Genomic DNA, 14,170 nt, shown 5'->3' with positions numbered 1-14,170 from the left:
CATGAATGGGGACAAGGGGTAGGAGCTCAGCCCCAGGGCATTATGGGAGCAGAAGAACCCAAGCATCCCCCTTCCCACACCCCATGACCTCCTTTCACCTGATTGGCTCTCCTCGAGCTTGGAGAGGACCCAAGCACCCGGATTCCCACCCCCATCTCCCTACGTTCACCTACTTGGCTCCAGAACCAGGAGAGGACCCCGGTGTCTGGGTCCCCACCCTCCCCACCTCCTACTTTCACCCAATTGGCTCTCCTGGAAGAGAGCCAGAAGAAGAACACACCCATTGGCCGCTGCCCATGACCTCGAAACTGGGAGAGGGGATGATGGGAAGGGAGTAGGGATGGAGGAACAACTCAAGCCGACGAACCCAGCTCGACCCGTCGTCTCACTTGAACCCAACTCAACCCAGCTCAACCCAAGATCTCCGATGAACTCAGCTCAACCCAAGATCTTAGTTGAACCCAGCTCAACCCAACGCTTCACTTGAACCCAGCTCAACCCAAGATCTTGGATGAACCCAGCTCAACCCAAGATCTCAGTTGAATCCAGCTCAACCCAACGCCTCAACTGAACCCAGCTCAACCCAACGCCTCAACTGAACCCAGCTTAACCCAACGCCTCAACTGAACCCAACTCACCCCACCCCACCCACGGAAGCCCAAGGAAGCTTTTTTTGGCTCAAAGCTTCAGCGTTGCTTTGTTCCGGCCACCAAACACCACCTCATCTCACCCAAGAGCGTCCCCAGACACCCAGGTGCCCCCCTCCCCCCCAAAGCCACGTCCAACGTCGGGCTCTTTCAGGGCTTAAGCCCCCAACGCGGCAGCGGCTCGGCCCCATCTGCCCTTCGAGGTGAAGATGCTCCAGCTCCTCTACGTCGTCACCTCGGCCGGACCTTCGCTTTGTCCCACCGGCAGCCGGCACCTGGCGCAGAGGCGGCCGAGTCCCACCGTGGCCCAAACCTGCCGGAGCCCCTGTCGTAGGGCGGCAGAGGAGAAGCAGAAGATGAGAGGGTCGAGGCAGGTGCTGAGGGTGGTGAGCAGCACGGCGTAGGCTCTCCAGGGTGGATTCTCCCGCCGTAGGTACCCCACCACGTGGGAAACGTTGAAGGGGGCGAAGCAGAGGATGAAGGCCACGGCCGTGGCCAATGCCAGGGCCACCGCTCGGCGCCTCCTACCCGGCGCCGTGGTGGGGAGGGCGACCACGATGCAGACCAAGCGGCCGTAACAGAAGGCGGTGATGGCCAAGGGTAGGCAGAAGAGCACCAGGAAGATCTCCAGGCGGAGAGCCAGGAGCGTGGCCAGCTGAGGACCAGCGAAACGGGTGTAGCATGCCGTGCCGTTGACCGCCGCGTTGGGTTGGGCCACGTAAACCACGCTACAGTGAGCCAAAGAGGCCACCCAGAAGCCGGCAGCGGCCACGGCAGCGTGAGTTGCCCGTCGGCGCCGGCGGTATTGGACGGGGAAGGCGGCGCCGAGGTAGCGGTCGACGCTGAGAGCGGTGAGGGAGAGCATGGTGAGGTAGATGCTGGTGAAGAAGAGGAAGACGAAGAGCGGGCAGAGGGCCGGTGGAAGCTTCCAGGTGGCCTCCCACGCCGCCTCGGCCATGCGGATGGGCAAGGAGGCCACCAGCGCTAGGTCGGCAACGGTCAGGTTGAGGAGGAGGACGTCGGCGGGCAGGAGGCGCCGGCGCCGGGCCACCGTCCCCAAGGCCACCAGGGCTGCCACGTTGAGGGGCAGCCCCAAAGCGAAGGCGCCCGTGTAGACCCCCAAGCACAGGCGGTGGTTGATGGCAAAAGGTGGGGCTGACATGGCGGCTAGGATCTGCTGCCCTTTGAGATGGGGCAGCCAATGGGGGGCCAGGATCTTCTAGGGCTCAGGTGAGTTGGCCAATGGTGGTTGGGTCTACTGGGGGTTCAGTGGGGTGGGGGGTGGCTCTCGGAGTTGGGGTCTTTGGGGGGGGCTCTATAGGGGACCTGAGTTGGGGGAGAGGGTCCCTTGGTTGGAGGTGGGGGGGTCTTTGGGAGGTTCCTGGGGGGCTGGGTGGGTGGTGGGTCCCTGGGTTGGGGTCTTTTGGGGGGGTCCTCGGGGGACCTGAGGTGGGTGGGGGGTTCCTGGTTGGAAGTGGGGACTTTGGGAGGTTCCTGGGGGGCTGGGTGGGTGGTGGGTCCCTGGGTTGGGGTCTTTGGGGGGGTCCTTGGGGGACCTGAGGTGGGTGGTGGGTTCCTGGTTGGAAGTGGGGTCTTTGGGAGGTTCCTGGGGGGCTGGGTGGGTGGTGGGTCCCTGGGTTGGGGTCTTTGGGGGGGGTCCTCGGGGGACCTGAGTTGGGGGGGGGGGGTCCCTGGCCTTGACGTGGGGTCTTTGGGGGTGTCCACAGGGGAGCTGAGGTGGGTGGGGGGGTCCCTGATTGGAAATGGGGTCTTTGGGGGGTCCCTGAGTTGAGGGGGGGATCTTTGGGGGTGGGGGGAGGTTGTCCTTGGGGTGGGTGAAGTTCAGGGGCGGTGGAGGAAGAGGTTGAGCCCTACCGTAGCAGCAGACGGACGGACGGACGGACGGACGGACGAAGGGTGGCAGGGAGGAACCGATGGCCATAAATACCCCCAGCACCCCCCTCCTCTTCCCTCCCCCCCACCCAAGGGACCCAGGCGGCCGGGCCGCCACTCCTCCCCCTTCCGCCCTGACCCCCTCCCCCCCCCATCCAACCAACCAACCACCGGCCACCGGTCGCGACAGGAGAGGACCCAGGTGTCCGGGTGCCACCCCCTCCCCCCAAGGGACCCAGACCAATTAATTAATCCAGATTATTTTATTGGGGGGGGGTGGCATGTGACCATCCGTGTCCTGGCAAGTCCGCCGTGGTGGTGGTGGCCATGTCCCTGGTGGCCCCAGGTGGTGGTGGCATGTCCCCATGGGGGTGGCGGTCATGGTTGTGGCATGTCCCCTGGGGTACCATGTCCCCCATGGTGGTTGGTGGTGGCCATGGTGGTGGCCACGCTTGTGGCACGTCCTCTATGGTGGCCGGCACCCTGATATGGCCACCACCATGTCCTCAGTGTCCCCATTTGTCTGTGAACCCCATGGCGGCCATGTTCTCGTGTCCCCGTGGTGGCCATGTTCTCGTGTCCCTTGGGATGTTTTATGGTGTCCCCGTGGTGGCCGTTTCCCCATACCTTGGTGTCCCCAAGGTCTCAGTGCCGCAGGGCCGTGTACTCAACAGTGTCCCCAACGTCCCCGGCCTGTTCCCGTGGTGTCCCCAGGGAGGACAGGGCCAGAGCGGCGTAGACCAGTGTCCCATCCCTGTCCCCATCCCTGTCCCCATCCCTGGCTCTATCTCTGTTGCTGGGACCTGGTGCGACGTTCTCATAGTCGGGACCTTCGGTGGCCTGCGGGGATGGACGGTGGCTGTGACAGGGGTTGGGGACACCGAGGAGGACGTGAGGGACGTTGAGGTTATTGGGGACAGGGGGGACGTGGAGTTTTCTGGAGATACGAGACACATCAGGGGCATCAAGGAGGACGTCAACGGTGGTATGGGGACATCAAGGGGGACGTTGAGGTTATTGGGGACGTCGAGGAGGACATGAGGGACACTGGGACCACGGGGGACGTCACGGGGGACACAGTGGAACATGGAGGACACAGGTACCTTTGCAGCACCCTCGTTCTTCTTGAGGACAGTGTAGACAACGGTGTCCCCTCGCAGCCTGGGGTGGGGGGGGACACGGTGACAAAGGAGGGGGTGGCGTTGGTCAAGGGTGCCCGGATGCCTGGGTCCCCTCTGGGATGGGGGTGGGGTGGGGGTTACCTGGGGACAGAGCCAGACCCGGGAGGTGACAGCAACGACGAGTAGCTGATGGTGTCGGTGTCATCAGGATCACGAGGAGGACGGGGGGACCCAGGCGTCCGGGGCTACGGGAAGGTGGGTGACCCCCTCAAGTAGCACCTGGAGGTCCCAGGGACCCAAGAGGGACCCAAGAGGGACCCAAGGGTCCGGGGTGGGGGGTGGGCTACCTTTTTATTGCGGAGGAAGAAGGTTCCTGATGGTTCTACCACAGGTTCCTCATCGGCCGCCATTTGCCGCTGCCGCCACCTACGGAGACGTCCCGGATGCCTGGGACCCCCAGAAGGCTTGGGACCCCCCAGAAGGCTTGGGACCCCCTGGGGTGGGGTGGGGGAAGAGGGAAACCTGGGTCTCCCAGCTCACCGGCGGCGGAGGAAGCACCCAAGGGTGCCCAGCACCAGGCAGATGCTCAGCCCCACGCCGAGACCCAGGAATGTCTTACGGAGGATGGTGGCGGTGGAGTCTGTGGGGCAGAGGGGAGGCCTGGATGCCTGGGTCCCTTCCCACCCGTCACCCAACCTGCCCTGGGTGCCTCGGTGCCATGGGGCAGGGGGCACCCAAGGGGTCCCATAGGGCAGGGGTGCCCCAAAGGGGTCCTGAACGTGTGGGTCCCATAGGGTAGGGGTGCTCCAAGGGGTCTCATGGGTCAAGGGTGCCCCAAGGGGTCCTGAACGTGTGGGTCCCATAGGGCAGGGGTGACCCAAGGGGGTCCCATAGGGCAGGGGTGCCCCAAAGGGGTCCTGAACGTGTGGGTCCCATAGGGCAGGGGTGCCCCAAGGGGTCCCATAGGGCAGGGGTGCCCCAAAGGGGTCCTGAACGTGTGGGTCCCATAGGGCAGGGGTGCTCCAAGGGGTCCCATAGGGTAGGGGTGCCCCAAGGGGTCCTGAACGTGTGGGTCCCATAGGGCAGGGGTGCTCCAAGGGGTCTCATGGGTCAAGGGTGCCCCAAGGGGGTCCCAAACTTGTGGGTCCCATAGGGCAGGGGTGACCCAAGGGGGTCCCATAGGGTAGGGGTGCTCCAAGGGGTCTCATGGGTCAAGGGTGCCCCAAGGGGGTCCCGGACATGTGGGTGCCATAGGGCAGGGGTGCCCCAAGGGGTCTCATGGGTCAAGGGTGCCCCAAGGGGGTCCCGGACATGTGGGTGCCATAGGGCAGGGGTGCCCCAAGGGGTCTCATGGGTCAAGGGTGCCCCAAGGGGGTCCTGAACGTGTGGGTCCCATAGGGCAGGGGTGACCCAAGGGGGTCCCATAGGGTAGGGGTGCCCCAAGGGGGTCCTGAACGTGTGGGTCCCATAGGGCAGGGGTGCCCCAAGGGGTCTCATGGGTCAAGGGTGCCCCAAGGGGGTCCCGAACTTGTGGGTCCCATAGGGCAGGGGTGCTCCAAGGGGTCCCATAGGGTAGGGGTGCCCCAAGGGGGTCCTGAACGTGTGGGTCCCATAGGGCAGGGGTGCTCCAAGGGGTCCCATAGGGTAGGGGTGCCCCAAGGGGTCCTGAACGTGTGGGTCCCATAGGGCAGGGGTGCCCCAAGGGGGTCCCATAGGGCAGGGGTACTCCAAGGGGTCCCATAGGGTAGGGGTGCCCCAAGGGGGTCCTGAACGTGTGGGTCCCATAGGGTAGGGGTGCTCCAAGGGGTCTCATGGGTCAAGGGTGCCCCAAGGGGGTCCCGGACATGTGGGGTGCCATAGGGCAGGGGTGCCCCAAGGGGTCTCATGGGTCAAGGGTGCCCCAAGGGGGTCCTGAACGTGTGGGTCCCATAGGGCAGGGGTGCCCCAAGGGGGCCCGAACGCCTGGGTCCCTTACAGTAGACGCTGACGATGACATCAGAGGAGTCAGCGGTGGCGATGTCATTGGTGACGCGGCACCGATAGCGCCCGGACGCTTGGGTCTTCACTGCGTGGATTACCCAAAATCCCTCGGGGGTCTGGCCGAGGGGTCGCCCATCCCTAAACCACTCGAAGGCGGTGGGCGGGGGGCGGGCGGCGGTGCGGCACCGTAGGGTGACGTCGGTCATCTCCTCCACCTCTCGGCTCGGATCCGGCACCAACTCCACCCCTTGGGGGCCGACTGCGGCGCAACCATCAGCACCCGGACCCCCCTTTTTTTTTTTTTTTGGGGGGGGGGGGGGTCCGGATGCCTGGGTGTCCCCTCCGCCCCCCCGGGGAATTTTGGGGTACGACTCACAGCGGACATCGAGGGTGACGGCGGGGCTGCGGGTGACCCCCACGTCGTTTCGAGCCTGGCAGGCGTAGGCAGCGGCGTCGGCAGGCTCGGGGCCAGGCAGGAGCAGGTCGGGGGTAGGTACAGGCAGCTCCTGCCCGTTTTTGAACCAAGTGACGGTGAATTCGCGGGGTTCGGCGGCTCCGATTTGGCAGTGGAGTTGCACCGGGCCCTTCCCGCCACCACCGGACCCCTCGGGCTCTGCAGCACCTGTACGGCCCTGGGGGGGTCTGGGTAGGGGGGAGAGAAGCTGCTGTTAGTAGGGGTTGGGGGGGGTTGGAACCGGTATTAGGGGTTGGGGGGCTCAAAAGAGCTCGGGGGGAGGCTTGAAACTGTCATTTAGGGGTTAGGGGGGAGCTTAAAACCGGTATTTGGGGTTGAGGGGAACTGAAAAGAGGTTAAGGGAGGGCTTGAAACTGTCATTTAGGGGTTGGGGGGGGGGCTTGAAACCGGTATTTGGGGTTGGGGGGGTCTGAAAAGAGCTCAAGGCAGGGCTTGAAACTGTCTTTTAGGGGTTGGGGGGGAGCTTAAAACCGGTATTTGGGGTTGGGGGGGCTGAAAAGAGCGTAAAAGAGGACTTGAAACTGTCATTTAGGGGTTGGGAGGGGCTTGAAACCAGTATTAGGGGTTGGGGGGGGCTGAAAAGAGCTTAAGGGAGGGCTTGAAACTGTCATTTAGGGGTTGGGAGGGGCTTGAAACCGGTATTAGGGGTTGGGGGGGGCTGAAAAGAGCTTAAGGGAGGGCTTGAAACTGTCATTTAGGGGTTGGGGGGGGCTTAAAACTGGTGTTAGGGGTTGAGGAGCTTAAAAAAAGCGGTTTAAGTGGGGCTTGAAACTGTCATTTAGGGCTTGGGGGGGGCTTAAAACTGGTATTAGGGGTTGGGGGGGCTAAAAAAAGAGCTTTAGGCAGGGCTTGAAACTGTCATTTATGGGTTGGGAGGGGCTTGAAACCAGTATTAGGGGTTGGGGGGACTAAGAAAAAAGCTCTAGGCGGGGCTTGAAACCGTCATTTAGGGCTTGGGGGGGCTTAAAACTGGTATTAGGGGTTGGAGGGCTAAAAAAAAGCTTTAGGCGGGGCTTGAAACTGTCTTTTAGGGCTTGGGGGGGCTTAAAACTGGTATTAGGAGTTGGGGGAATAAGAAAAAAGCTCTAGGCAGGGCTTGAAACTGTCATTTAGAGGTTGGGGGGGCTTAAAACTGGTATTAGGGGTTAGGGGGGCTTAAAACTGGTATTAGGGGTTGGGGGGGACTAAGAAAAAAGCTTTAGGCGGTGCTTGAAACTGTCATTTAGGGCTTGGGGGGGGCTTAAAACTGGTATTAGGGGTTGGGGGGGCTAAAAAAAGAGTTTTGGGCGGGGCTTGAAACTGTCATTTAGGGCTGGGAGGGGCTTAAAACTGCCGGGGGCAGGGCTTGAAACCATCATTCGGGGTGTGGGGGACCCAAAATTATCGTTGGGGGGGGGGTTCAAAACCGCCATTTTGCGGGGGGGAAACTGGGGGAGGGGCCTCTGAAACCACCCCTCCCCCCCCCCCCCGTGGGACCCCCAAAATGGCCACCAGCGATTGGAGGGGGCGGGGCCGGAAAGCGCCACTCACACCAGACGACGACGGCCAAGGGCGGGGAGGAGGCGGAGCCGGCAGGGTTTCGGCCAATGCAACGGTAGGCGCCGGCGCGGGCGGGGTCGGCGGCGAAGCTGAAGGTGGGGCCGCTGCTGTCGACCTCCCAGCGGTTGTTGCGATGCCATTGGATGGAGGAGGGAGCGGGGTGGGCGGAGCCAAGGGCGCAGCGTAAGGTGACGCGGGAACCCACCAGTGCCGGTAGAGAGGTCAGGGTCTCCAAGGTGGCTTCTCGGGGAGGGTCTAGGGAGGGGGAAGAGGTGGGGCTAAGGGGAAGGGGCGGGGCTAAAGGGGATTGGCTGAAGGACCACGTGCCACACCCCCATCCTCTGGCTGCTCTGGCCACCCTACGGCCATCTTGGCTGCCCCATGGCCATCTTGACCACCCTACCGCCATCTTGGCCACCCCATGGCTATCTTGGCTGCCCCATGGCCATCTTGACCACCCTACCGCCATCTTGACCACCCTATGGCCATCTTGGCCACCTCATGGCCATCTTGACCACCCCATGGCCATCTTGGCTGCCCCATGGCCATCTTGGCCACCCTACGGCCATCTTGACCACCCTATGGCCATCTTGGCCACCTCATGGCCATCTTGACCACCCTACCACCATCTTGACCACCCTACCACCATCTTGGCTGCCCCATGGCCATCTGGACCACCCTACCACCATCTTGACCACCCCATGGCCATCTTGACCACCCTACCACCATCTTGGCTGCCCCATGGCCATCTTGACCACCCTACGGCCATCTTGACCACCCTACCACCATCTTGGCCGCCCCATGGCCATCTTGACCACCCTACCACCATCTTGACCACACCACGGCTACCATAGCCACATCACCACCATCTTGACTACCTGATGGGCATCTTGACCATCTATAGCCACCTTGACTACCCTGCCACCATTCTGACCACTCTATGGCCACCACGGCCACATCACCACCATCTTGCCTCCCTCCCCCAGCACCTTGACCACCTCACCACCCCTTTGACCACCCCGTGGCCATCTTGACCACCCCAACACCACCCTGACCACCCTGTGGCCACCTTGACTACGTACGGCCATCTTGACTACGTACGGCCATCTTGACTAACCTCACCACCATCTTGACCACCCTACAACCATCTTGACCACCCTGTGGCCCTCTCAACCACCCCGTGGCCATCTTGACCACCCCACTGCCATCTTGACCACCCCAACACCACCTTGACCACCCTGTGGCCACCTTGACCACCTACGGCCATCTTGACTAACCTCACCGCCATCTTGACTAACCTCACCACCATCTCAACCACCCCGTGGCCACCTCAACCACCCCACCGCCGCCTTGACCACCCCGACACCATCTTGCCCCACCCTCCACCGCCATCTTGCCCCACTCACAGTAGACCTCAAGGGTGGTGGGGAGGGACTTGGCCGTCCCTAAGCTGTTGGTGGCCTGGCAGCTGTAGGAGCCACCATCCGTGGCTTTGGTGGGACGGAGAAAGACCTGGGCTGTGGTGTGGGACAGGATCTGGTCCTCCAAGCTCCAGGAGAAGGTTTGGGACGGGGGGTTGGAGGAGTCCCGGCAGCTCAGCGTCACCTCCCAGCCCTCGTGGACGGGGGACGGTGGCGTCGCCTCCACCCGTACGTCGCGTGGGGGGTCTGTGGGCGGTCATTGGTTGGGAGAGGTTCTGGCCACGCCCACAGGGCCAGAAAGAGGAGGGGCGAAGGGTGATTGACAGGTGCCTCACGGGGTAGGGTGATGGATGATGGGCAGGTGACTTATGGGGTGGGGCTAAGGGTGATTGACAGTTTCATCATGGGGTGGGACAAAGGATGATTGACAGGTTTTTGATGGGCGGAGCTAAGGATGATTGACAGTTTCATCATGGGGTGGCACAAAAGATGATGGACAGGTGCCTCAGGGGTGGGGCTAAGGGTGATGGACAGGTGCCTCATGGGGTGGGGCTAAGGGTGATGGACAGGTGCCTCATGGGGTGGGGCTAAGGGTGATTGGCAGGTCCCCCCAGGCCACCATCTTGCCACGCCCTCCACCGCCATCTTGCCCCCCCCACCTCCGCCATCTTGCCCCCCCCCTCCGCCGCCATCTTGCCCCACTCACAGTAGACTTCGAGGGTGACGGGTTGCGACTCGGTTCCCCCCGCGATGTTGATGGCCCGGCAGCGATAGGAGCCACCATCGGCGGCCCGGATTGGCCGCAGGAGGACCTGGGCCGTGTTGTGGGACAGGCTCCGGCCGTCCAAGCTCCAGGTGTAGGTGTGGGAGGGGGGCTTGGCCGAGTCCCGGCAGCTCAGCGTCACCTCCCCACCCTCGTGGACGGGGGACGATGGCGTCATCTCCACCTGCACGTCCCGCGGGGCGTCTGGGGAGGGACCAGTATGGACCAGTATGGGTCCTACGCGCACCTCTAGAATCCCATAAACACCCCAGGGACCCCCAAAATCCCTCCAGGGCTCCCCCCCAGCCAACCCCAGGACCCCTATAGCCCCCATAGGTCCCTCAAGGGACCTCACCCAGCCCCCTATGCGCACCCAGAACCCCCCATAGCCCCCCAGACCCCCCATAATCCCCACATGGGGGACCCAGCAGTCTGTAGGACCCCCATAACCCCCCAGGGACCCCCCAGAGACCCCCCAACGTCTCACATTGGACCTGAAGCTGGTGGGCCACCCATGCTAGGGCCACCCATAGCCCCCCCCAAGACTCCCCACAGCCCCCATACGGGGAACCCAGGCATCCATGGGACCCCCATAACCCCCCCAGGGACCTCCATAACCCTCAAGGACCCCCCCCCAATATCTCAAAGTGCACCTAAAGATGGTGGGACACCCAGGCCAGCATCATCTGCAGCCCCCCCAAGACCCTTAGATGAGGAACCCAGGAGCCCGAGGAACCCAGGAGCCCAAGGGACCCCCATAACCCACCAGGGTCCCCCCCATAACCCCCCCAAGGACCCCCACCCCATCTCTCACAGTTGACCTGGAGATGCTGGGACACCTCGCTGATCTTTCCATCGCGTCCCAGGAGGATGCATTCCAGGAGGGACCCATCGTGGTACCAAAGAGGCTTGAAGGTCAAGAGGTTGCCCAGAACCGGGTGGGACGTGACGGTCTCCGGGGGGGTCCAGGTCTCCTTCTTGACCCCCGGTGCATTGACGATGGGTCCCTTCCAGGTGAGGGTGTCTTCGGGGCAGGCGAGGGGCACCCAGCACCCAAGGGCGGTCTGGTGGCCTTCGGTGAGGGGGGCTGGGTCCGGCCATAGGCGGGGACCGGGGTGGGAGTCTGCGAGAGGCGTTAGTGGGGGGGGGGGGTAAAGGGGGGCGATGTGGGGTGATGGGGGGACGAGGGGGGACGATATGGGGTGATGGGGGCAAGATGGGGTCAATGGGGGGGACAAGGGGTGGGATAATGGGGGGATCAATGGGGGGCGATATGGGGTGATGGGGGCAAGATGGGGTCAATGGGGGGGACAAGATGGGGATAATGGGGGGACAAGGGGGGGATAATGGGGGATCAATGGGGGGGCGATATGGGGTGATGGGGGGACGAGGGGGGACGGTATGGGGTCAATGGGGGGACAAGATGGGGATAATGGGGGGGCAAGGGGGGGGATAATGGGGGGATCAATGGGGGGCGATATGGGGTGATAGGGGGATGAGGGGGGACGTTATGGGGTGATGGGGGACAAGGGGGTGACAAGATGGGGATAACGGGGGGACAAGGAGGTGACGATGGGCAGGACAAAGGGGGACCATTGGTGGGACAACGAGGGGGACGGAGGGGGACGGACAAGGGGGTGGCAGGCAGCTGCCTGTCCCTACCGGTGACGTTGACGGTGACGCGGTGCATCCACAGCAGTTTGTTGTTGGGCTGACGCACGGGATCGGCCTCCAACCGCAAGCCGTATTCGCCGGCGTCGTGGGCTTGGATGTGTTGTAGGACCAGGCTACAGTCACCATCCGTGGTTCCTGGGGTCCATCGGAGTTCGGTCACGCTCTGCCCCTTAAATTCCTTCTTCTTCTGATCATAACTGGGTCGATGGAGCCAACGGAGCCGGACGTTCGTTCCCTCTTCGCACAGGCTGTAGCGGCAGGGGATGTGGAGGCAGGAACCCAAGGCGGCCGTCACCTCATTTGGACCCGTCACCGGGTTACGGCAGGTGGAGAGGGAGCCTGTAGAAACCGTAAGGGACCCAGGTGTTTGGGGGATCAAGGTGTTTTGGGGACCCAGGAGGTCAGGGACCCAGGTGATCGGGGACCCAGGCATCCAGGGACACAGAAGTCCAGGGATGGAGATGTTCTAGAGACACCTTCAACCCCAAAGGACAGAGGGACCTAGGCCGCTGAGGGACCTAGGCGTCCGGGGACCCAGGTGTTTTGGGGACCCAGGAGGCCAGGGACCGAGGTGGTTGGGGACCCAGGTGTCCAGGGACCCAGATGTCTGGGTACTGAGATGTTCTGAGGAGGCCTTCAACCTCAAAGGCCAGAGGGACCCAGGCAGATGAGTGACCAAGGCACCCAGGGACATAGATGTTTTGGGGACCCAGGTGTCCGGGGCCCCGGGTGGTCGGGGACCCAGGTGTGCGGGGACCCAGGTGTCCAGGGATGGAGATGTTCTGGAGGCACCTTCAACCCCAAAAACCAGATGGCCCCAGGCTTCCGGGGGATGCAGGCATCCAGGGACCCAGGTGTTTTGGGGACCCAGGCATCTGGGGAACCCTATCCATCACCTTCTCCATCTCCAAAGACCAGAAGGAGCCCCTCCTCCCCCACCATGACCCCCCCCCCAGCTCCTCCCCCTCCCCCAGGGGACGTAGGCAGCCGGGGAAGGTCCCTACCTGGGATGAGGAAGAGGAGGCAGATGAAGAGCCGCATGTCGGCAGCGTCCAAACCTGAGCGAGGAGGTCAAAGCGTCAACTTGGGGGGGGGAACGGGGGGACGGACGGGACACCCAAGTGTCCGGTGGAGGGGACCCGGGCGTCCGAGGGGACCCAGACGTCCGGGTTCGGCCTCCTTCACCCGCCCCTCTGAGACACAGGAGGGACCCAGGCGTCCGGGTTCCCAGCCTCCTCCCCCGCTCGAAGCCAGTCGAGCCCACTTCCTTCCCTCTTCGCAAAGGGACCCAGGTGTCTGGGTGCCACCACCCCCACCCCATGGACCTCCTGCCCCGAGGGGACCCAGGGGTCCGGGTCCCACCACCCCATAAAGTCCCTAAAAGGACACAGGCGTTTGGGTCCCACCACCTCATAGGTGCCCTGAAGGGACCCAGACGTCCGTGTCCCACCACCCCATGGGTGCCACCACCCCATGGACCTCCTGCCCCAAAGGAACCCAAGTATCTGGGTCCCACCGCCCCCAGAGGTGCCCCGAAGGGACCCAGACGTCCGTGTCCCACCACCCCATGGACCTCCTGCCCCAAAGGAACCCAAGTAGCTGGGTCTCACCACCCCATAGGTGCCCCGAAGGGACCCAGACGTCCGTGTCCCACCACCCCATGGACCTCCTGCCCCAAAGGAACCCAGACGTCCATGTCCCACCACCCCATAGGTGCCCCGAAGGGACCCAGACGTCCGTGTCCCACCACCCCATGGACCTCCTGCCCCAAAGGAACCCAAGTATCTGGGTCCCACCGCCCCCAGAGGTGCCCCGAAGGGACCCAGACGTCCGTGTCCCACCACCCCATGGACCTCCTGCCCCAAAGGAACCCAAGTATCTGGGTCCTACCACCCCATAGGTGCCCTGAAGGGACCCAGACGTCCGTGTCCCACCACCCCATGGACCTCCTGCCCCAAAGGAACCCAGACGTCCATGTCCCACCACCCCAGAGGTGCCCCGAAGGGACCCAGACGTCCGTGTCCCACCACCCCATGGACCTCCTGCCCCAAAGGAACCCAGACGTCCATGTCCCACCACCCCAGAGGTGCCCCGAAGGGACCCAGACGTCCATGTCCCACCACCCCATGGACCTCCTGCCCCAAAGGAACCCAAGTAGCTGGGTCCCACCACCCCATAGGTGCCCCGAAGGGACCCAGACGTCCGTGTCCCACCACCCCATAGATGCCCCGAAGGGACCCAGGCGTCCGGGCCAATCAATGGTCCCCTCTCACCTGACGCCCCCCAAACTTGAACTTGACGGCTGGAGGACCCGGGCGTCCGGGCGGGTTTTGTTCAATCGACCCAAACGTTTGGGTCGTGTCCCAAAGGGGACCCGGGCGTCCGGGGCGGGTCATGCCACCCCCCACCCCCCACCCCCCCCCACATCTCCCCACCGCAAAGCCTTCTGGGTATCCGGAACCCCACATCTCCCTTGGGGCACGGGGGGGGGGGAGTAGAGCAAAGCTTCATGGGAGCCCGGATGCTTGGGTTCCCGTTTTGGAGGGTGGCAAGGGCATGATGGGAAGGCGGACGCTTGGGTTCACCCAAGCAAAGCACGGGGACGCCGTGGGGCTCGGACTCACGCCGTGGGGCCCAGATGCCTGGCACCCCTAAAA

At 63.4% G+C, this 14,170-nt stretch overlaps 2 protein-coding genes across 2 annotated transcripts; both read right to left on the bottom strand.

Annotated features, from left to right (window-relative positions):
* Positions 1–870: 870 nt before the first annotated feature.
* LOC309604272 (free fatty acid receptor 3-like) lies at positions 871–1,809 on the bottom strand (the record flags this gene model as incomplete). Its single annotated transcript, XM_082339207.1, has 1 exon — positions 871–1,809. The coding sequence occupies one exon, from the start codon at positions 1,807–1,809 to the stop codon at positions 871–873; it is 939 nt and encodes a 312-aa protein (XP_082195333.1).
* A 1,091-nt stretch (positions 1,810–2,900) lies between these two features.
* On the bottom strand, positions 2,901–12,584 carry LOC309604274 (B-cell receptor CD22-like). The gene is given in 14 exon segments (XM_082339209.1): positions 2,901–3,380; positions 3,644–3,701; positions 3,803–3,906; positions 4,009–4,087; positions 4,202–4,301; positions 5,637–5,900; positions 6,018–6,230; positions 6,233–6,283; positions 7,647–7,910; positions 9,062–9,322; positions 9,783–10,043; positions 10,654–10,962; positions 11,502–11,852; positions 12,518–12,584. Coding segments are annotated over 14 exon segments (2,547 nt in total). The 5' UTR covers positions 12,555–12,584; the 3' UTR covers positions 2,901–3,185.
* Positions 12,585–14,170: the final 1,586 nt, after the last annotated feature.

The sequence above is a fragment of the Platalea leucorodia genome, assembly GCF_965183815.1.
Source record: "Platalea leucorodia genome assembly, contig: HAP1_HAP1_SCAFFOLD_549, whole genome shotgun sequence".
Classification (NCBI taxonomy): Eukaryota; Metazoa; Chordata; class Aves; order Pelecaniformes; family Threskiornithidae; genus Platalea; species Platalea leucorodia.
Note: the sequence above shows the minus strand (reverse complement) of the source record. Positions and strands in the feature narration are given on the sequence as shown.